Raw genomic sequence first — 21,583 nt, 5'->3', positions numbered from 1 at the left:
CATGAATATTGTCTCTAAGGGAAAGTTGTCTCTTCCACAATCCAACTTTGTGCCTACCTGCGACCATTGTGGTGTGAAAGGACACATTCGACCTAGCTGGCTTTACGTTGGATCAATCTAGTTCAATTGAGAAAATGCTCAAAAAGTTCAACTATTTTACTAGCAATCCGGTTTCAACACCCTATGATCCTAGTGTGAGCTTAAAGAAAAATAATGGTGAGCCTATGTCTCAACTTAAGTATTCACAAATGATTGGGTCTTTGATGTATATTGCAAATAAAACTAGGGCAGATACAGCCTATGCTGTAGGAAGATTGAGCAGATATACACATAACCCAAGTAGAGATCATTGAAGTGCTTTAGAGCGAGTGTTCACATATTTGAGAGGAACTTTGGATTACTCAATATGTAAAGGTTTTCCTTGTGTAATAGAAGGGTATAGTGATGCTAATTGGATTACAGATAATTATGATGTAAAGTCTACTTCAGGATATGCATTTCTGTTAGGAGGAGCAGCTATATCCTGGGCATCCAAAACAAACAATAATTTCAAGAAGTACAATGGAGCCAGAACTTATAGCTCTTGATACTGCACGCACTGAGACTGAATGGATTAAGAATTTTTTGCTTGAGATACCCCTTGTGAACAAACCCATACCAGCTTTTTCTATTCATTGTGACAATAAGGTTGTCATAGATTTTGTAAGACAAGCTCATACAAATAAGAAAATGAATGGACACATTCAAGTTAGATATAAGTCTGTGAGAAGCCTATTAAATAAGGAAGTGGTATCCTTGGATTTTGTGAAGTCTGAAAAGAATATTGCTGATCAGTTGACCAAAGGTTTATCTAGGAATGCAGTCCTAAATTTGTTGAGGGGGATGAGCCTAAGCCCGTAAGGAAGTCACATAGGGAGGTAACCTAATCTTTGTGATTGGAGATCCCATGAAGAAGGTTCAAGGGGGTATTTACAATTCATATTGCGTGACTTAGATTCCAGCACTCTAAAATAGAAGATATTAATTAAAATATCCTGCTCATCCCTATGACATTAGTGCTGATGGGTGTGACATTAAGGAATGACATTATCCTGAATGAGTTTCGAGGCGAGCATACTCTTACAGGGTACAGGTCGCATGTACTCTTAGAGGACTCACCTAAGTGAAAGTAATCGTGAGGCCGGGACTGTGAGAATTGGGTTGTTCTCTAATAACTTTCATGAGAATCAAGATTAAGCGCATGGCCATTAATAGCGCTAACCCACACCAAGTTTATCAATCGGTATCGTGTGTGTAACATGTAATAATCAAAGGGGTCTAGTTCAAGACATAGTTCACTATGATTCCTTCAGATGAAAGCTGTTCACACTAAGTGAAGGTTCAAGTCCGAAAGACACCTACACCCATTGCACGGTATACAAATTGCCCAAGTTTCCTCATCTTTACTTGTTTTTCATTTTTACTATTCCTTAAGAAGTTTTGGATTTTGTGGGGAATTGTTAGTTATTTATTATTTTCTTTTATTTTATTAAAACAAAATAATAAATAACTAACACCTATATCTAAGAATCTCTAATTATTTTCATATTGTATGTATTTTATTTCTCAAAACTGACGGGTTTTAATTTGTTTACTTTGATATTATTAGCTCCATCATCTTAATTTGTTTACTTTCAATTGAAGACTTGAAGATTGCAGATATGTACAAATATATACATAAGATTATGAGTGAATTTGGAGTGCTTAGTATGAATAAATATGATTTTGTATTATTTTTAATTACTTGTAAGAACAATTGATTCGGACTTCTCCTATTTATGTATTTTTTTTTTCCAGCTATAGTGTTATTTTAATCAACCAAGCAAAAGCCATAAATATATACATCGATCTCATTCATGCACTGTGAATGAAATTCAATTCAAAGTACACTTACTAGTCCAACAGTGTGAATGATTAACGTAGGGCCTGTCCGACCATTAAAGTTCTATTCATAAAAGTTACGCGCCAGAGACCCTAAGCCTGGCCCATAAGCCCGATATTTCCACAAGTCTTCTTGTCCATTAATCTCAACTCTCAAGTCAATTTTTGGCCACTTGCATCTTGGAAATTAGTGGCCAACTTAATTTCTAGCAGTAACAGATGTATGATCTGTTTTGGTCTTCTGTCTGTGAATGTGTCAAACACGTTATAAAGATATAAAATCATTTAAATAGGAAAGAATCCAATCTCAAGTTGAAAGGAGGTGCCAAAAATTAGTCCATGCTCTTCTTTTTAGCATATCAGCAATATCTCACTTCAACAAGATAAGTCACTTTTGAAAAATATGGTTTTGGTAAGGAATTATAAGGATATAAAATCATTTATATATATCGATAAATATGTGTTTGTTTTTTGTTTTTTTTTTTGTAAGGAATTATGTAGTGGGAATTTTCTTTGGTAAATGATTTGTTACTTGTCTTGTTTGTAAGACCTTGATTGGGACTTCTCCCAACATTTCAGCAGAGTATTTTAGATCATAAGATTTACAGAAAGCCAATTAACTTTGTTCTTTTCTTTTCTGCATCTCATAGATTGCAGCCTTTTGCAAAATCTTGTCAAACTTAAACATTTTCTTATCAAATAACTAATAATTCATTTATTATAATCAGACAGAGACGTTTAAACTAATTCCTAACTGAGAATGGTACCCAATCAATGGAAAAGCTCATATCCTCCAGGATGATTTTGCTCATCTGATTTCGATACTCTTTAGCATATCATTCAATGAATAAGCTAGGAACTGTAGATTTTATGTATCTTTATGCCGATCAATTACTAAGTAAATATAGTTTTGCCTATTCATAAAGGATTATCCTTTTACACAAACAGTGGGGACCATATTCCCCATTGGGAATCTGTTTCCATCCCTATTCATGAAGAGTTGGCTAAAAGTCACAAAAAATCCATGTAGTTTTGCCTTGATTGCTAGAGAGACCATTTTTACATACCAAATTGTGCACTATCTCTCTAATAGAGGTGGAGCTTGATATAAAAAATGAAGGACACTTTGTCTTCGTTGCTCCAAAACTTTAGCGATAAGATTCAACACTAAATATACTCCTTCCTACTTAAGAATTTTGTGATCATCACTATAAATTATAATATGAGAAATTTTTCAGAGTAATCGTAACATCGCATGTAATATTAATTTATCTTATTTTTAACATGTGATTGGTGGAAGATTTATGCTTTATTATATAAGTATCAATAAATATATATGTACAATAATAATATTGGGTTGGTAGACATATGTTTCATTTAAGTCAAGTCCAAATTTGTAAGAAGATAATTGTAGCTTGTGCCCCGTCTTGAATGGGAGGCAAATTTAAAAGGTTGAGTGAACATCGAAGGGCATTGTTACCAACCCATCTCAAGTTAAGTCAAGTTGACTCAACAATTGCAAGACAATAGTGAGAGGAGTCTGGTGTGCGTTGGAAGGCAAATCATCATCTCAATTCTCAAGTCTAGCGTTAGAAGGCAAATCATCATCTCAATTCTCTAGTCTAGGTTAACGTAATAGTTGTGTGGGAAGAAAATGAGGAAATATGGGGCCAAAATTCGATTAGGTACTATACTATCTAATAATTATTGAAACTTAATTGGCAAGGATATGCTCCAAATTAATGCATTAAAAAAAAAATTAAGTTCCACTCAAAACTTTTCTTCAATATAAAATTAGAAATGATTGAAATAAGAAAATTAAAAAAGGAAAAAAAGAAAAAGTGATTATCTTATTTGTATACTTTTCAGCAAGCAGCTTGTTTTTTCCTATCAAGGCAATCAATATAGTGCGACCCAAATTAATTGAAAATTCAATTACTTAAGTCAATACCTATCCACTTAATTGCATCGTGGAAATTATAATTAATGTCTAACTTAATTTATAGCATGGGTCGCAAAAGATTCAATAGTGTAGTGGTTTAGAGCAAGTGCTCCCTTCAAGAAAGGTCCTCGGTCTGAGTCCTACTATTCGTGTAGTGTAAGTGAGTTTAGTATGATATCGCCCCTCTTAACATGAAAGGTCCTAAAAAACAAAAACAAAAACAAAAAATTTGTAGCAGGGTTAGATGAATCGTGGTCTTTTTCATGTCGAATCTTGTATAAATATATGGCTCTGCTTTGATGTCGCATCTGTATGTGAATGTCCATACTTTTCCACTATGGTATAAGTGAATTTGTTTGATAAAGATGTTTGTACAAAATTGTTCCAAACCATTTCTGTGCAGTGAACATGTTCAGGAACAAGTTTTCACAAATCTTCTTATCATCAAATTCTACAATTTCAATTAACCAAATAGCTATTAAGTATGTTATTCTCAATTCGACAAAAAAAAGGTATGTTATTCTCAAATTTTAGAAATGACTATTATTTTGATAGAATTTAAAGTTGGGATTTATGACCTCCAAATTCCAGTTCTATCAAAAGTCTCATATCTGGATCTCTCTTATAATAAACTTTCAGGGTCAATTTCATTCTTGTGTTCAAGTGCAGCTATTGGTTTAGTCTTTCTTGATCTCTCAAGAAACAATATTTCTAGAGAAGTTCCAGATTGCTTGACACATTTGGAAAATCTAGTCATGCTTGATTTGAGTTACAATGCTTTGTCCGGAAAAATTCCTACAACAATAGGCTCCGTATTTCGGATTGAAACACTCAAATTAAGAAGCAATAGATTTGTGGGACAATTGCCTTCATCCTTGAAGAACTGCACAAGTTTAGTAGTCATTGATGTTGGGCATAATAAATTATCCAGACCAATACCTGAATGGTTAGGGGTTAGCTTAAAGAATTTGGTTATCCTGCTGCTTTCGTCTAATCACTTCAATGGAAGCCTGCCCTCACAATTATGCCATCTAATACGAATTCAAAATTTGGATTTCTCTATGAACAACATCTCTGGAAGCATGCCTCCATGCATCAACAATTTGACTTCCCTGTCTCAGAAAGGAAATTCAAATCTAACCAGCAGACATTTGTATGAAATTTCTTATGACGATCAACATTCATTTACTTATTATGCTTATGACGATGATGCCATTCATATGGAAAGGAAGAATGCACTCATACAAAAACACTTTGGGGCTTGTGAAGAGAATTGATCTGTCAAGAAATAGATTAACAGGGGAGATTCCAAGTGAAATCACTCATCTTGTTGGGTTGGTTTCTTTAAACTAGTCGGGAAACCAATTAACAGGTCAAATCACTCCAGAGATTGGAAACTTGCAGTCACTGGATGCCCTTGATTTGTCAAGAAACCAGATAGAAGGAAGAATTCCAACAAGCCTTTCGCGGATTGATCGTCTTAGTTTCTTGGACTTGTCATTTAACAAATTATCTGGCGAAATTCCAATCGAGACTCAGCTCCAAGGCTTTGATCCCTCTGTTTATGCTGGAAATCAACTCTGTGGACCTCCACTTAAAAATTTGTGTGCTGATCAAATGTGCAAACGGAATTGAGCAATCAAGAGGATGATAAGGATGAGCTTATTACACTGGGATTTTTACATCAGTATGGGGCTTGGGTTTGCTGCTGGATTTTGAGGATTTTGGGGAGTTTGCGGCACTTTGATATTCAAGAGGTCATGGAGATACGCAAGTAGTCTTGATCAAGCGGGAACTCAAGGATATGCTTAATAGATAAGCTGTAAGTACATCAACTCTTCTTTTTCTTTTTAGATAAAATTTAGCTATTTTTGTTTTAATTTGGTTTTTGTAATTAACTTTAACTGTCTGTTTTCAAAACTTACGGGTGTTTGTTTAATTGTATCTTCAGCTCCAGCATCTTCGGAGACAACATCCATGCTTCACTTGACTTGAAGAATGCATAGTTGCCATGGAAGCAACTATATATCTGCAGAAGTTTTCAAGTAGTGGATTAACATTGCTCAACTGCTTTATTTGTTACTGTCTTTGTTTGTAAGCAATTATGTAAGAACAATTGTTTGCCATGAATGTTATTTTCTGCAGGGTATTTTAAGTCATAACATTTCCTACAGAAAGCCAACTAATTTTCTTTCTTTTCTTTTCCCCCATCTCATAGTTTTGCTGTCAAACTTGAACTTTTTTTCTAACTGAGAATGGTATCCACTGTTTTTCATCAGAAAGAATACACCAGGAATCTTTTATGTATTTTGTACACAAATTACAAGCTTTTTTCCTCCCACTGTTGTTTACAACATTTTTTTTTGTTTCCATTTTCCAGAGTAATTCATATACTGGAAACATTTAACGGACAAGAAATCAGATCAAATCAAAGAACTCAAATACAACATATCTCGCAGGAAAATGACCAAAATCTTAATATGATGGAACTGAGTGAAGCTTAACTTCCATGATTCGAAACCTTATGAGCAACATCTATATGTGCTGAGAGCCAAACTGAGAAGTGTCAAATTCAGTACCTGATCCTTGGTTTTCACTTCTTTGCAGCTGCAGCGTTCCTTTTGGCTTCAAGCATAGTACCCTCCTTCAGTGCTGCTTGTGCTTCATTGTCCATTCCAAGGGCAGAAAGGGCAGCAGCCTGAAGATAAGATGCAATGTGCCATATTGGGGAAATTACTTGAGCTTGCATTGCATCGTTCAGAGCTTCCTGAGGCATGTCATTCATGAGATAAGACAAACCACGCCGGGCAAAAATTGTTGGAGAAACCATGGTTCCAACATCAATGAACTGCAAGTGGAAGAAACTGTTAGCAGGATAACACATACAAATAAAGTAGCAACAAAGGCTTTACTAGGATCAAATCCACTAATTTTGTGACTGTTTATAAACTACCAATTTTACTCGTTCCTATAAGACTTAGCAGATAAGATGTTACAAGCACATTTTGTTATTTCTGAAACTAATTCTATAGCTGGAATGAGTATAATTTCCCTACAAGAGAAGAGAATGCAAAAAGAAACCAACCAACCACAGTATCACAATAAGAACTTAACCTGTGAATAACACTCAATTGTGGTTCTAAAGTCCTTCTGCTTAAAAGCAGAATCCCCCTTTTCCTTTGAATCTAATGTTTCCTGCATTTGGTCAGTCCACATTTGAAATGAGAGCTGCAATGGAATGTGAGAAATGAAAATGTTTCAGTAACAGTACTTTGCATACAAGATAAAAGTGGCAAGAACTCAACAGAACATATGCAACTGAGAAGTTCAGTGACAACCACAGGCACAAAATGAATACAGAAGCAGACTATCTAGAAGGCTAAATATGCAGGTGTAGAGGCAATTTTATATTTCTCCATCATTTTAAGAAAATATAGAACCTCATTTGTCATTCCATCATCTTTATAGCCGATATTCTCTAGGATCTCATGTATAGCAGTCAAATCCCTTCTTGAGCACGCTTCACCAAATGGTGAAAGAGGAGAGCAGGAGGTACTGTTTGGAATACCCATCAAAACAAAAGAGGGAACCTGCAGTTGTAAGCAAAAAAGAAATTTAAAGGAACTACAGATACCAGCATTATGTTAAGCCTCTATATTTAATCGAACTACTAAGATGGTTCAGATCATTAGTGATTTGAATTCACACCAAAGAAGTAAGCATAGACTTTTAAATAGATATATTCTTATAGAAGGTGGTTCTCCATCTCCCTAACTTTGAGGTTGGTAACTATGAGTTTAAGGGATTATAAACTCAAAATACCTTAAAACCCCTATAAAAATGAACCTCGGTTTTGGGGCGATACATATTTTCGAAGATTCTTCCTAGAATATCGCTCACCATGAAAGGAACTGAACAAAAGTGTAGCTCTCATAAGTCCTACATAACTAGTAAGACACGAGTGCCATGTCCCATTCTCAAATTTTCAAATATTCCACTTGTCAAAAGGTTCTGTGTCGAAGTGATCATTGCTGATAAAAATAAAGATCCGGTAAATCTGCGCTTGCAGAAATAGCTCAGATTGAGTCCGGTGGAAAGAAGATATCCATTAAATATTGTGCTTAAAAGACTGCCACAAAATGCGGATCTAGAACTATTTGTGCAACTTTTCAAGTGGTCAAATGATGCTCTCTGATTTAGTTGAAATTCGAAAGCTTTATAAGAGAAACACAAAACTGACCTCAGTTTCCTTTTGAAGAGGCGTCAAAGAAGCAACTAATGACTTTGGATTTGGTCGCTCTCGGGGTTCAGATTGTAAACATCGTGAAGCCAACCGTACCAACTCAGTGGCATCATCAGAAAGCTGTCCTTCCAAGCAAGAATCTGTCAGCATCTGAAGATTTCTGTCCCGAATCAGGTCTAGGGCCTGGTACAAAATAATCAGTCATCAAGTCAAGAAATTTACTTCAGTATTTACACTTAACCAGAGAAGACGAAATCATGATGCAGAACTCCTAACAATTGAAAGTAAAAAATATTATGGTGTAGGGAGAAAGTTTAACATCAAGAAACAATATTCTTTTCCTGTCAACACCTTTTTACCACTCAAGAAATTACTCACATGGCTAGGGGGAATATGCTTTCCACTGAGAAGATCAAGCAAAAGAGTCCCAAAGCTATATATTACACTTTCTGGTGTTACTCTCCCTGCATGACAAGGGACGTGAAGCAAAGTCATAGACTTATCTTGCAAACCAATGAGTAATTACTGTACGTTGTGAGATGCCAATAGCAGTCAGATCTTAAATCATAAATACAATTGCAAATAAACATGGAGACTCCAAATCAGCACCACCACATGATATTTAAGGAAAAATATGATCAACCAATACTTTATAGAAAGATATTGAGAAGGATCAGTTTGGGTGAAAAGACTTAACAGCGCTCACCCTATAATTCCAAAACATTATATATCAAAAGGAGTATGCCTGTTCAGTGTACAATAATTGCTGAACTGCATCCACATCAAGAGTAATTGTCGCAGCACCGACATTTCCATATTGAACTCCTTTTTACATATCAGGAGAAAATAAATCTGATGATGAGACAAATTTTCACGAAGATAGATCTGCCATTCTAACAAAAGAAACTAATCTGGAAAGTAAATTGTTAATGTATTTGATAATTAAGGCTAGTTAGTCTACCATGGTCGGAAGACCATTTACATCTGCTTTGGATGCTTGTTAACAAGGACATTCCAAGTTATTATCAAATACCAAACAAGAATATGACTTTATTACCTTAAATAGCTAAACCATGCAGCTGTCAAGATAATCATAAACTTAAATGAGCCTTGTTTGGAGAAAAAAAAATTGCCTGCTTTCTAGGAGCTACATACCAGTTCTAAGATATTCAGGAGGAGTAAATGCCAGATTTGTACTATAACTCTTCCCATCCCTACTATTTTTCATCAGGCCAAAGGTAGATATTCTAGGATTTCCATCCTGCAAAATTATAATACATAAAATCAAGGAATACAAGCAGAATATACATAAAAGAAAAATGGTACTGAACAGATGGAGTTAATAAATAGTCACCTCATCAAATAAAATTCTGTAAGCATTAAGGTCATGATAAAGGGCACGCCCTTTGCTTGTGCAGTACTCTAGAGCCTGTGCGAGATGTAAAACAACCCTCAATCGCATTGCCCATTTCATAGGCTGTGTTTCCCCTGATTCAAGAAAGCAATAAAGTTAATCTCCACAGAACATTAGCACAGTACTCAACAGGTGATGCATCCATGCAATTAACTAGATAATTTAGCAAAATAAGAAAAGATACTATAACTGAAACAAGACCACATAGGGTATTTTTCCTTAACTTCTGTCTAATAGTATAAAAAATTAAAAATAAATAAATAAAATCTAATGCCAGACAGGGAGGGGGTAAAAACCTAGAATGAAGAACCACCAATAAAAAAGGTCACACTAGCAAGCATTGTATTATTGTAGATACTCATACCAACACCAATATAAACTCTCAAGTAGCATTCGGTACTACAAAATTCAGGGTGGAAAAGTGAGAAATTAAGCGAGACAATTATATTTTGAATTTCTAATGTAATATGTGGTCATCATTACTAAAATAAATGATGCCTAATATCTTATTATGTCCAATTCCAAATGAAGTCCGTGGTAAGTCATGAGTAAGACAAATGGAACCATTATCCAGAGGCAATTGCAGGACCAAATGGATCAGGTATCCACTAAATGGAAAAATGAGTGCAAGTTAGAAGAGTAAGCCTCATATAAACTTAAGAACTAAACCTTACAATGAAAAAGATGTTTCGCAAGTGTTTCATTGGGCATGTATTCGGCCACAAGCAACCTCTCATCACCTTCACAACAGCAACCAAGCAAATTGACCAATCTCCGGTTGCGGAGCTGACCAACCAATCTTGCTTCCTCCTGCAGTTTTGGAAAATCAAATCGTCTCACAAAAGTGGTCATAGAATAGAGAAGACAGAAAATGCCTTCTTTCAATGGAGCTGATAAAACAATATGATGAAGTAATATATATGGCCCAAAAGAAATGGACTTCACAGTCAGAGAAATACAGCACTGCATTTTGTGAATACTATCTGCCAAAAGTAGTCTATGACCCAAATTTCAACCCATAATATCTCAACAGAAAATTACATCGGTTTAGAACATAAAGATAAAAACAATAGTTGTGCAGACAACATACACCAATTCTGGTCACCTATGTGCTGACTAAGAGTTTTATGAAGTAGAAAAATACCATGTTAATGGTTTGGATGAAAGTAATTCGAGAAACCATAGAAGGAAAAGAAATCAAGTTAAAAGCTGTCTACCAAAAACTGCCGAGCATCAGGCCAGGCCATCCTATTGAAGCGCTTAACAGCAATTCTCCTCTGATTTTCCAGTTTCCCTTTATAAACAACATTTGGAGCCTTCTCTCCATGCTCAGACACAATGTACTCCACTGCAAAACCAGATGTCGCATTTTTAAGTTGCTCAAATGTGAATTCACAAAATCTATGCAAGTAATCAACATCGCTCTTCTCCTCATTATCTGCAATAAGGGCAACAGTCCACAAGCATCAGATATGATCCGCTTCTCCATTAAAACAAAACACCACACACACAAAAAAAGGACATATAATTAACCCACCAATGTCAGGAGCTTCAAGAACCGCTGCCTTGAATTGTGAATTCCAGCAACATGGTTTGAGTTTGGAGAATTGACACCCCATGTCAATGTCACAGTATCAACTTAAACTATCCCTTTTGAAACTGTCTCTAAACAAAACGAAGATCACATAAATTCAGGTTCATCTGGCTTCATGCTAACTAGATCAAATTTACTGCTATTCAAGTGGGACAAATGCTCCAATGAAGCTAAATTGGTCCGAACAGAAATACCTGATTCATTAATTTTGTTGGAACATTGAATTAGAAATGTGATGAAAGCAGAAACTCAAGCAAACTCAAGTAGCACGAAAAGTAGAGGGAGAGAACAGGTACTAGCAGAGATTTGTTTGGACTACATACACAATTTCTTGGTTAAAAATTCTGTTTACTGTTAGGCAGTAAACCAACCGAACTGAATGCTCTAGCTACAAACTAATTTAGATTACTTTTATTTTCCTTTTCCTTTCATTCTTATCAGAAAACATTATGATTGCGTTGGCCATTAGCATTTTCTATCTATCCTACCAAATAGTACTAAATCATAATTTAATGAAGAATAAATGCTCAAAGCCAAATGAAATGAGAATGACATGTTAATAGCAACTTAACTGCAGCTTTAAAAGCTCTCACAGTACCTGAACCAATTTGGCGAAGCTGAAATCAGAGGAAAAAAACAGCAGGACCCAGATACAAAACCCAAAACCCAAAACCCAGTGGGCAAAATTTTCCCAGCTGATCCAGAAAGCCACTTAACACCAAAAACCCAGTAAGCAAAAGGCTTCCCAGTTGACCCCAAAAAGCTCTAAAACCTTCAAGCTTCTTCTCCAACGTTAAAAACCCTCTTCTGGGTCTCTTTCAGCCAATCAAATATTCCCTCTCTCGATCAAAGCAGAACCCTTAAAAGATCCAAGCTTTTGCCTCAAAAAGCAAAGAAATAAACGATTAAACAAAACTCCAATCGAGAAAAGAAGAGAAAAACAAAGTGATAGTCTGAAACAGCTCAAGATCCGTGTAGAATATAAGAAGAGGGAATAAAAAAGCTCGGTGTTTGCAATAGTATTTGTTTTTGTTTTTTATAGATTTGTCATAAACAAACAAATCTGCCATTAATCTATTCAAACCATATCATGAGTCAAAGGAGATTAAATTAAGAAACAATATAAATCATTCTTTGATTAATTTAATTGTGCAGAATTAGACCAGCTTAATTTTCTTCCTCTTTTACTTTTGATTAGCTGGGTCTTATTATTTGCTTTGAATTTTTTTAAATTCCACTGCCAATGGTCTTTGGATTTTGTTGGTGGAGAGATTGAATTGAATTGTTGTTGTGTGGTATTGAATGGGGCCAACGGCCAACACAAGTCGAAGACTTTTCATCATTCTTCTGCCCCATCGCTCCCGCCATAATCATTTCTCATTTGCCTGCTTTAATTATTGTTGTTGAAGATAAGCTTTACGGCGCCGTTTGGATATAAAATTTATAAAGGGTAAGCCGTGGTTTTTATGGCACATAAACTACATTAAAATTGTATTGCTATAGAAAAAAATAATAATAAATAGAGGTTAATACAAAATGTTCTTTTACAATTCAAAAGGCAATATTTTAATGAAATTTTCGGTTTCATATCACTTTTGGAGTAATTATAGGTGTTACTAGACTATCGATCTGTTATAATATAAATGAATAATTAGTAATATTATATCATAAATGTGAGAAATATGTTGTTACAGATAAAGTGAGAAATATGTAATATGTCGTTCAACTATGACATGTGCAAAGAGAATTCATCAATCAAATGTTCTATTTTGCAGATTTTTTTGTTTTTTGTTTTCTGAAACCAAACGTGCACAACAGAAATTTGAAGCACATGGACAAATTATCTAGTATGAAAAATTGGAACACTGAACACCCTCAGCACCTGATTGCCTAACAAAAATCAGACATAATGGAGAAATATATAGACAACAATAACCTCAATGCACTATATGAATCTCCCAAAGCACAGCAAAAAGCCCTAAAACAAAGAGAAGCAGCCACAAAACACAATCATTAACAAAGTCAAAGGCAGAGTGAAGTCGCCTTGATTGACAAATTTCTGACGATTTAATTAGGATCCATGTCGGCCTCTTTGAGAGCCCAATCAACATCAGAGTGAAATTTTTATATAGGTTTTTAAAAATATATTCTAAACTACACTAATAGACAGAGAGAGAGGGCGAACTTGAGTGTAAGAGAACAGACAACAACTTAAGTGTAAGGGGACAGACACACCACTTTCACCAATTAACCTATAATTAAAAATATAACACATATGGGTTACCAAGGGTGTGAAAGAGACGTGAGTGCTAGGTTTTGGGAGCATTGAAAAATGTGAGATAGGAAATCAAAATCTAATCAGACATTTTTGTCCAGGTAAAAGATATATAATTCAACTTTCTAAATTAAGATTTTATGTCTCAAAATAATTGCTAAGTTAAAAACTAAACGCTCTTAAAATTAAAAACAAAGAAAGTGCCCCATAGTATGCCCCGCTGTTACAAGCCCATAGACAAAATTCAAGCTGCCTGTTTTGGAGAAAAAAGAGAGCCAATTTGTTGTAGAAGCATATGACAAAATTCAACCTTGCTCAAACCTATATAGCTACAAATCTTCGTTCATATATGAATATATTCATTTTCTTTCACTTTTCATCTAACTGCACTCAAAAGAACTCTGAATATTTACAATAAACAAGGAAAAGTTTCTGCAAAATTTGTTTCTATTTCTAGAAAAGAGTCCCAATACAGAAGCAGAAAAAACTACAAATGATTATATGAAGAACCCCTGCTCTAGACACTTTTTTCTTTTACATGAAGTCCATCTTTTAGCCATCAACCACTTTGTATAGAGCATCCACTATTATGCAAATAAGATAAGAATTGCATTCTTACTACTGAGTTCTGACTTTCTTAAACCTGTACATGAGGGATTCAATTGATTTTTGTAATCTGGTGCTATCTCTCTGTGCCACTTCCTGAGATGCCAGGTGTAAATTTTGAATCCCACGACCCAAACTGGCAATTGATGGAGCTGCAGGTAGAGATTCAGCAGCACATTCAATCCCATCTCCGTATGCAACCAACCCGGCACAAGTTGCCATACTACACCCAAATGTAGCCCACGGTAGGACACCGATTTTCTGGAGCTGCCGTTTCCTCATTATTTGATAGAATGCTGTTCTCATAGCTGAAAAGCTAGTCTTCTCAGCAGCAGCTATAACACTATGGGCAGCTGCTCGTATCTTCTCAGCAGAAGCAGTTGCTTTCAATATAGGTGTTGATTTGACTCCAGAACTCATAAAACCTGGAGCTACCACTTTTGTTGGACCAAGGGTCTTACTAAGGGCGAGTCCCACTGTCTTATGGGTTTGGCTTAGAAAGAGTTTAAGTGAAGCAGGAACTTTGAGTGTCAAAACTTTCATAAAGGTTGAAGCAGGAACTTTGAGTGTCACAGCCTTTGAGAACGAAGAGGCTCCTAAAACTGCTGTTGCCCCTGCCCCTACTGCCACCAAAGGTTTATTAGTTATTAGCCGCTTCCTATCAGTATCGTTTGACATTTCCCCCTCGCCTTCACAATTAGTAACAAGCTGTCCAACCAAATCCTTGACCTCCAGAGGAACAGGGGTGTTCCAGTGTTTTCTAAGACCTGCCAAGCCACTAGCATCCACTACCGCCACTATAGTCTTGAACTTCTTAGTCTGGCTGCGAAGGGCCTGAACAAAGAGAGCATATGACTTGTCCTCAACTGGAAGCTCAGAAAAATCAATCTTATTTAAGTTCGGATTCCTTATTTTATTAATGGGAAGCCGACCAGCATTGTTCATAGAAATTCTCAGCCCCTCAACTGCAATCCGGAAAGCGTAGACTTCAGATATAACTTTGGTATCTACAGCTTCACCTCTTTTCACATCATAAAACATCCTTTGTGCACAAGCTAGAGCCTTTCCCATTGATGGGATATCAGCAAAAATATCATGCAGATCCACAAGAAATGGATAAATTGATTGAGCAAATTGTGGGGCCTCATAACTGGATTGCAGCTGAATTTCTTTTGACCCTACCTCAGAAACAGAAGTCGATGGACTTAGCCTTGATATTGATAAATCAATATGTGGAGCTAATAACTTAACCATCTGTGAATGAACATCATTGTTTATGCAAAACTTCGACGAACTTGACGAAGCAACTGAACCAACTTTCTTTGGAACCAAACTACTAGCTAAACCTTGGAACTTGCTCACTGCTTCATGTTCACTTGAGGTATTCTCCCCACCAGAACATTTTACAAATGGCAATTCAAGCACCAAGAATGAAGACCCAACCTCCTGAGCCACCTTTTTGGCTACCAAAAAGTGTCCATGAAAACCAACCCCAAAGATCTCTTGTAAAACCAAGTTTCCTGCAATATCCTCATACTTCTCCTTATTAACCTTCTCCAGAAAACATCTTTTGAGAACTTTAAACGACGAAGTGGGAACTGAGTTGTCAAAACCATCTTTTAATATGGTCTCTTCAGATTGAATTTCAGTCACAGTTGAAAGACCCACCTGGGAAATAACAGCATCAGGTCTAACCTCCCTGATAAGACAATCAGCATCCAATGCTGACCACTCTGATAAACTTTGAGCAGAAAGTATGTAAATTACAGACTGAGTTTCAGGCTCCCGAACGGCATAAACAAACTGTTTCGTGTGTTCAGGTATTGGTAGTTTGCGTACTAATTCATTAGATACTTTCAGGTCATCGGATTTGAGTATCGAAAAGGGCCAAAGATTTTGAAGGTTCCAGACATATGCAAGTGCCATTACAAGAGCATTAACGCCTTGATTGTAATCTTAAGAGTATGCAATCCTCGTAAATCAACCCGACAAAGTGATACTGTAATTCTTTTTTAGGCAAAACTAAGCAGAAAATCCTGAAACTCATAACCCAGATAGAAAACAACTCATAGTTATTAGTTTTAAACTTAAGTTCCAATTGCCACCTATCTTTCTGAGCATCCCAAAAGATCATAGCCTGAAAACCCAATATACCCTTTGAATAATCATAGAACTCGACAGAATTCGATAGGACCCAGATGAGGGAATGACATTAGAGGCACATGTCAATACAATCAATAGAACCCCAAATAGGAAAATCGAAAATTATATCAGCAATAACTAGAACCAGACCGTAAATTTCCAAAGAACGAAAGTTGATTTGTTCTCCTTATGTACCTGATTAATGGGTTGATTTCTGTTTCTCCGGTTTGATAATCTTCCCCTCGGATATCAGAGTATCTGCAAGGCCGAGACTTTGAAGGTGAAGAAGGAAGTACTTGTACCTGACCCAACTTGAGCAGGACCCAGATTCCAAAACCCAGAACCCAGTAAGCAAAAGCTTCCTAACTGACCCAGGAAGCCGAAGCTATGAAGAGCTGGGTATTTTCTGTATATTATTGCTTTTTCATTTCGTTTTAAATCACTTACGGCCCAGAAAAATCAATTTTTCACAGCCCAAGAAGCTTTATGTTATTTGGGCCGAAGAAGAAAGCCCGGTAAATGTTATTTGGAAAACTGAAAAAATATAATTAAGAAACTATTTTAATATTTTCTCTCTCTTGAACATCTGACTAGGTTTAGGGTTTTAGTCAATTTTCGCGGAAGATTTTGAAGAAGGAAAGTGAAAGCCAAAACCAGAGGGGTTCCCGGCGATTCAGAGCTGCGCGAGAAAAATGTCGAAAAAGAACGATCTTGCTCGTCGAAAAAGGCAGCACGAATTCGAACTCAAAAGTAAGCAAGCCTCTCTCTCTCTCTCTCTCTCTCTCTCTCTGGATACCTATATGTCATGTAGTTTACAAGTTTCAAATTTGTTTGGTAATTAATTAGGAGAGAAAGAAGAAAGAGAAAAGAAGGCACAGAAGCTTCAAGCAAAGAAGAGCAAGATGAAAGTAAGTTTTCCCTCTCTTTAGATGTAGCTTAGCTCAACTGAAGTGAAAAAGGTTGCCTACTGGCCTTAAACTTGCATTTAATCTTAAAAATTTAACTATTTGTTGGGCTTTCTTCCCATCTATTGACTGTTGAGTTTCCCAATTGAACATAAGACACTATATTGGAGTTGGATTGTTTAAATTTTTTTTGAGCAAATTATATGCTTCAGGTTGATGGTAGTGGCAAGAACAAGAAAGGTGGGTTTCAAGTAGGCAAGAGGAAATTGAAGACCAAACTGACAGCGACTGCAAAAGCTAAAGCTGCCCAAGCAATGGAGGTTGACAAATGAGGTTCAATTGCAATGCTTGTCTGTGTATGTTAAGAAGTATTCGAAGGAACGGTTTTGAATTTTCCTTTTAATGTGAAATTTAGGTTTCTCTAATGTTGTTGCTCTTTTGCTCCAATCAATTTGCTTACAAAGATGATGTCCCATTTTAGTTGGAAACTTTGGGTTGTCAAGACAATACCAAAACATTATGCTTACCCGTGTCCTAATGCGTAGTGTGGCTTAGTAGTTAGAATGTGGAGGGTGATCAAGAGGAAAGACAGATAATCATCTTGAAAATGCACTGTGTATTTGTCTTAAAAAGGTGAAGATTGTGATTTAATAGCCTGACTCTGATTAGAGATCAATTGGAACTGATGAACTTTTTTTTTTATTTTTTTATTTTTTGGGAATGTTTTCTGTGTAACGTCTTTCGAGATATTTTTCGTCAAATGGTTCTTTTATTGAATAGACTTAAACCTTCATTTCTGGCTCCCTGAATTTAGGTGGTATGAAGTATGTAGTTGATGGAAATTTTCTGATAATTTAGGTTGATTCATCACAAGATTAATCATTTTTCCTATCAGGGACCAAAGAGTATCCTGTATTGTTTTTATTTCCTTTTTCTATAGGAGCCGTGCCTTGGCAAAGATTGTATCCCTACATTCAAATTGCCTGCCGCCCTGATGGGAAGATTGGCACGTCTTCCAGTTTGGTATTGATTATGAAGGTTGTGGTGGAGAGCATGGATTTGGATAGGTCTGAGTGCTATGTTTAGGACACCAAGTACACCAAAACAAACTATTCTCAGGATAGAACTTGACTTGAGTTGAATTTGGCTTAAGAGGTGAGATTGGGCCTTGGTTGAACTTGATTTGCAAATGGCAAAACCCAGTAGCTTGATCTTGTATAGAAATCTGGTGTCTCGGACCTTTGCTTGTAGGAACAATTATAATTTTTTTGAGAATACTTGAAAGGCAGGAGATTCTCTTCGGCAGATTTGGAGCGAAGCACCACCATCTATGTTGAGCAATTACCAATTGAAGCTCGGCTATACTCTCCCTTTTGCCCTTTTCCTCTGAAATTTTCCCACTCGTTAAACATCTCTGTTTTCATTTTAGTTCTGTTTACTTTTCTTATACAAATTTGAATTAAGTTGCAGAAATTATGCCCCAGTGGTTTTGAAATCAACAAACAAAAACATTCTGCATTAAGAATTACCAAATAATCTTTCGAGTTTGCACTTGCTAAACATAAAATGGAAAATGTTCTCGTACTTATTTCCAAGTATGCAGATCTTACACTATTACACAACCACTAGTGGCAAAAGCTTATGTTGTCAGAGAATGAACTAACAATGTATATTAAATTTACTTTTCCCCACGTGCAAGTCGTCTTACACATGGAGAGGTAGATCAATGGGGGAAGAGAGGCAAACGTATAAATGTAAACCAACAAAGTAGTGCGGAACAAAGTAGTGCGGAAACATGAATCGAACCCAAGACTACTTGCAAAAGGACTCTGTTGATGCCTAAATTTGTTTTACCCACAAACAAACTCTAATACCATGATAGACAACTACTATATCAAAAACTTAAACTATCAAAAAAATAGGCTACAAATGCATATAAAACTTACATATTCTCATGAAACAAAAACTGCCACTAGTGGCATTTTGGTGAAAACCTTGCAACTTTCATTGTGCACCGACGGACTAGCTGCTTTAGGTGACTTGTGTTGAGATATAATCATGACAGTCAGATTTCTTTTGAATTATGCTTTGATTTATTTGCTTTGTTGCCAATAAAGATTTGGTAATGTCTGGTGTGCCCTCTTTCATTTGACCATTTCTCCATGGACAGTAACTCTTCTGCTGTCCAAAATGTAGAAACTAGCTAAAGAAAAAGACATGGTTACCAATAAATAGCAAGTACAACTTCCTAGTCAAACACAACATTATTGTAATTTTCCTTCTTTTTTTAAAAAAAAAAATTTAATTCACCCAAATACCTACAAGTTATTCTTCAACAACTATAGGTTGAGGGTAGCTCCACCAACCAACATACTCTCTGCTTTTTAACTCTTAGGTCATTTTCCCTCTCAAATATTCCTTTCTCATTTGGGAGAGAATGGATGTTCAGGAAAGTGATTTGTTTCTTGTTTTTAAAAAAAATGAACAATTGGATCATCATATTCATAAAATTGATTCCATATATTCTAAAGCAATGCCGCTTTAAAATTTTCTCTATATCCTATAAAAAGTCCTGAGTTCGAGTCATACAATCCGTGTAGTGTGTGTGAATTTTATATATTATCGCTCATTTCAATATAAAATCTTGTTAACTTTGCAATTTACTCTATTTTACATGAGTTACCTACAATGTCAAATTCAAGTCCTTTATCTTGAAAACATTTCTTTGCTTCATATATTTAGATGCTATTCAATTACTAAGGAATTCTTTTTTTTTTTCCTAGGACAGTGAGAAAACCTACAAATTTGCAAGTACTAATCAACATAAAATGTTATCAGGAAAAGAAAAAAAAAATTTCCAACATGGTGTACTGACATTTTTATTATTATAGCAATTTCTGAAATTGATTGATGTTGAAAAAGACACCAAACACACTGGCCCACTAAAAAATCTTAATTGGGCAAGCACCAGAACAAAGAGGCCTCACTATAAATATAAAATATTGGGAAATTTTCTGAAAACAGAGTTTAAGGTATTTCCACTTTTGGAGTTGATGATCCAATGCTGGACCAAACAAAGAGATCTCCATAAATCTATGCAACTATCCAATCCAAATATCTAATATAAAATATAGTCTCTCAATATATTTTATTGGATTGGATGCATGAAATGAAGCATCATCTGTTTTCCAACATTTTTTTATTTGTGACATTATTCTAATATGCAGATGGAAAAAGCAGCTCCTTGACTTTGAACTTGAGGTGCACTCCTCTAATTGAACTTAAGTTTGACTTTGTTCACTCTATACTGCTCCACTTAGGTTTTCTAGTGTGCAATTTGGGCTAATAAGCCTTTTTATATGTTAATTACTTGTTAATCCTTTAATTAATGTTCGATAGCTTAAAGAACTTTTGATTCACATTGATAAAGAGAGAGTTCTAAGTTCAATTTATAATTCATTTGAAGTCTTTTAGATTGACCATGTTGATCAATCGGGAATTAAAAAGTATACAAATGGTATACCAAACGTTGCATCTACAATAACTTGAGAAGCCTTAGGGTTGATTAACATACACTTACATTTTGCTCAAACCCTGTATTCAACAGACAATATGGAACAAATACTCATATAAGTTCTAAAGGGCGACTTTACAGCTACAGCTCCTGCAGGCGGGTGAGAATATCAGTGCTCGTGTAATTGTAGATATTTTTCTGAAGTTTAATATGTAGGGCCTGGAAAGTGGTGGGGGGACAGGGACAAGTCATACATACACTCAGATAGACTCACATGCAAACCAAGTCACCCTCTTCCGAGGGGCCCAAACCCATTTTCAGTGGGGTCACCTTTGAATGACAACGGCTACTTGCTCCTTTGATGCCTCTCACGCTCTTCAGAGATGCGTGGCCTGTCATAATGGATAGTGGATAGAATGTGTGTGTAGACATGTAAGTTTGACATGCATTGGTCCATTATTTAAGAGGGAAAGGAGAGCCATCTCTAATCCCCCAATGTATACAACTATGTTATATTCCAATCACAATAGGGTTGTGTTGGGTGCTGTTCAATTTGGATTCTAGTTAAACCTAGCAATTGAATTGTCATTTTGAAGACCGATGATGAATCATTTAAAATTTTAATTGACTATGAATAGTTCATTGAGAGATCAGCTCAATTAGATCAATTTTGGTGAGATTCGACGAGATGTGACAATGAGATCTAAATTAAGAGAGAAGAAATCATCACTTGCAAATTATTAATAAACTTTATGAGTGTTAACTGTCAAGATTCATTAAATAAATTTTATGAGTGTTAACTGGCGTAGACACAAGTTTAACTTAAATATCAAATTATTTGTTATATTTTCATGTGTTAACAATATTTAAAAATGATCAAATTAAGGTGGAGTTAAGTTTGAACGGAAGTTTACCTAATTCCAATCTACCTACCCGTATTAAAAAGTCGGGTTGAACTCGGGCATATTTGGGTTGACCCGACTCGAGTCGCACACCTAATTAACGGGGTGGTGTATAACTTTATTTAT

General features: G+C 35.7%; 3 protein-coding genes across 8 annotated transcripts; 1 reads left to right on the top strand and 2 right to left on the bottom strand.

Moving 5' to 3' along the window:
- Window positions 1–6,080: 6,080 nt before the first annotated feature.
- Window positions 6,081–12,159, bottom strand: LOC117618741 (serine/threonine-protein kinase BSK3-like). 6 transcript variants are annotated; one of them, XM_034348456.1, is made up of 11 exons: window positions 11,712–12,158; window positions 11,057–11,307; window positions 10,737–10,957; window positions 10,194–10,329; window positions 9,460–9,593; window positions 9,261–9,366; window positions 8,484–8,569; window positions 8,103–8,288; window positions 7,303–7,452; window positions 6,977–7,057; window positions 6,081–6,710 (listed from the first exon to the last, which is right to left on the bottom strand). In XM_034348456.1, the coding sequence occupies exons 2-11, from the start codon at window positions 11,136–11,138 to the stop codon at window positions 6,456–6,458; spliced, it is 1,437 nt and encodes a 478-aa protein (XP_034204347.1). In that variant the 5' UTR covers window positions 11,139–11,307; window positions 11,712–12,158; the 3' UTR covers window positions 6,081–6,455. The 6 variants fall into 6 exon arrangements, with proteins under 6 accessions (XP_034204347.1, XP_034204344.1, XP_034204345.1 ...); XM_034348453.1 differs by having other exon boundaries at window positions 6,977–7,090; window positions 11,057–11,184; window positions 11,712–12,156; XM_034348454.1 differs by having other exon boundaries at window positions 6,977–7,090; window positions 11,057–11,178; window positions 11,712–12,156.
- A 1,614-nt stretch (window positions 12,160–13,773) lies between these two features.
- Window positions 13,774–16,529, bottom strand: LOC117620299. Its single transcript, XM_034350463.1, has one exon. It carries the CDS (start codon window positions 15,918–15,920, stop codon window positions 14,007–14,009), a length of 1,914 nt encoding a protein of 637 aa, XP_034206354.1. The 5' UTR covers window positions 15,921–16,529; the 3' UTR covers window positions 13,774–14,006.
- Window positions 16,530–16,711: 182 nt separating this feature from the next.
- Window positions 16,712–17,740, top strand: LOC117619365. The gene is made up of 3 exons (XM_034349293.1): window positions 16,712–16,886; window positions 16,983–17,044; window positions 17,254–17,740. The coding sequence occupies exons 1-3, from the start codon at window positions 16,829–16,831 to the stop codon at window positions 17,371–17,373; spliced, it is 240 nt and encodes a 79-aa protein (XP_034205184.1). The 5' UTR covers window positions 16,712–16,828; the 3' UTR covers window positions 17,374–17,740.
- The last annotated feature ends 3,843 nt before the right edge of the window (window positions 17,741–21,583 follow it).

Source organism: Prunus dulcis, chromosome 2, assembly GCF_902201215.1.
Source record: "Prunus dulcis chromosome 2, ALMONDv2, whole genome shotgun sequence".
Lineage (NCBI taxonomy): Eukaryota > Viridiplantae > Streptophyta > Magnoliopsida > Rosales > Rosaceae > Prunus > Prunus dulcis.
The sequence above is the reverse complement of the archived record's forward strand: the minus strand, read 5'-3'. Positions and strand labels throughout refer to the sequence as shown.

Bases quoted from the DNA above. Each gene is read 5' to 3' on its own strand.
- LOC117619365 (XM_034349293.1), top strand. From the start codon at position 16,829: ATGTCGAAAAAGAACGATCTTGCTCGTCGAAAAAGGCAGCACGAATTC. The intron at 16,887-16,982 runs GTAAGCAAGCCT...GTAATTAATTAG, and splicing joins GCACGAATTCGAACTCAAAA to GAGAGAAAGAAGAAAGAGAA. The intron at 17,045-17,253 runs GTAAGTTTTCCC...TATATGCTTCAG, and splicing joins CAAAGAAGAGCAAGATGAAA to GTTGATGGTAGTGGCAAGAA.
- LOC117620299 (XM_034350463.1), bottom strand. From the start codon at position 15,920: ATGGCACTTGCATATGTCTGGAACCTTCAAAATCTTTGGCCCTTTTCG.
- LOC117618741 (XM_034348453.1), bottom strand. From the start codon at position 11,138: ATGGGGTGTCAATTCTCCAAACTCAAACCATGTTGCTGGAATTCACAA. The intron at 9,594-10,193 runs GTAAGGTTTAGT...TTCTTGAATCAG, and splicing joins TGCGAAACATCTTTTTCATT to GGGAAACACAGCCTATGAAA. The intron at 7,453-8,102 runs GTCAGTTTTGTG...TTACAACTGCAG, and splicing joins CTCTTCAAAAGGAAACTGAG to GTTCCCTCTTTTGTTTTGAT.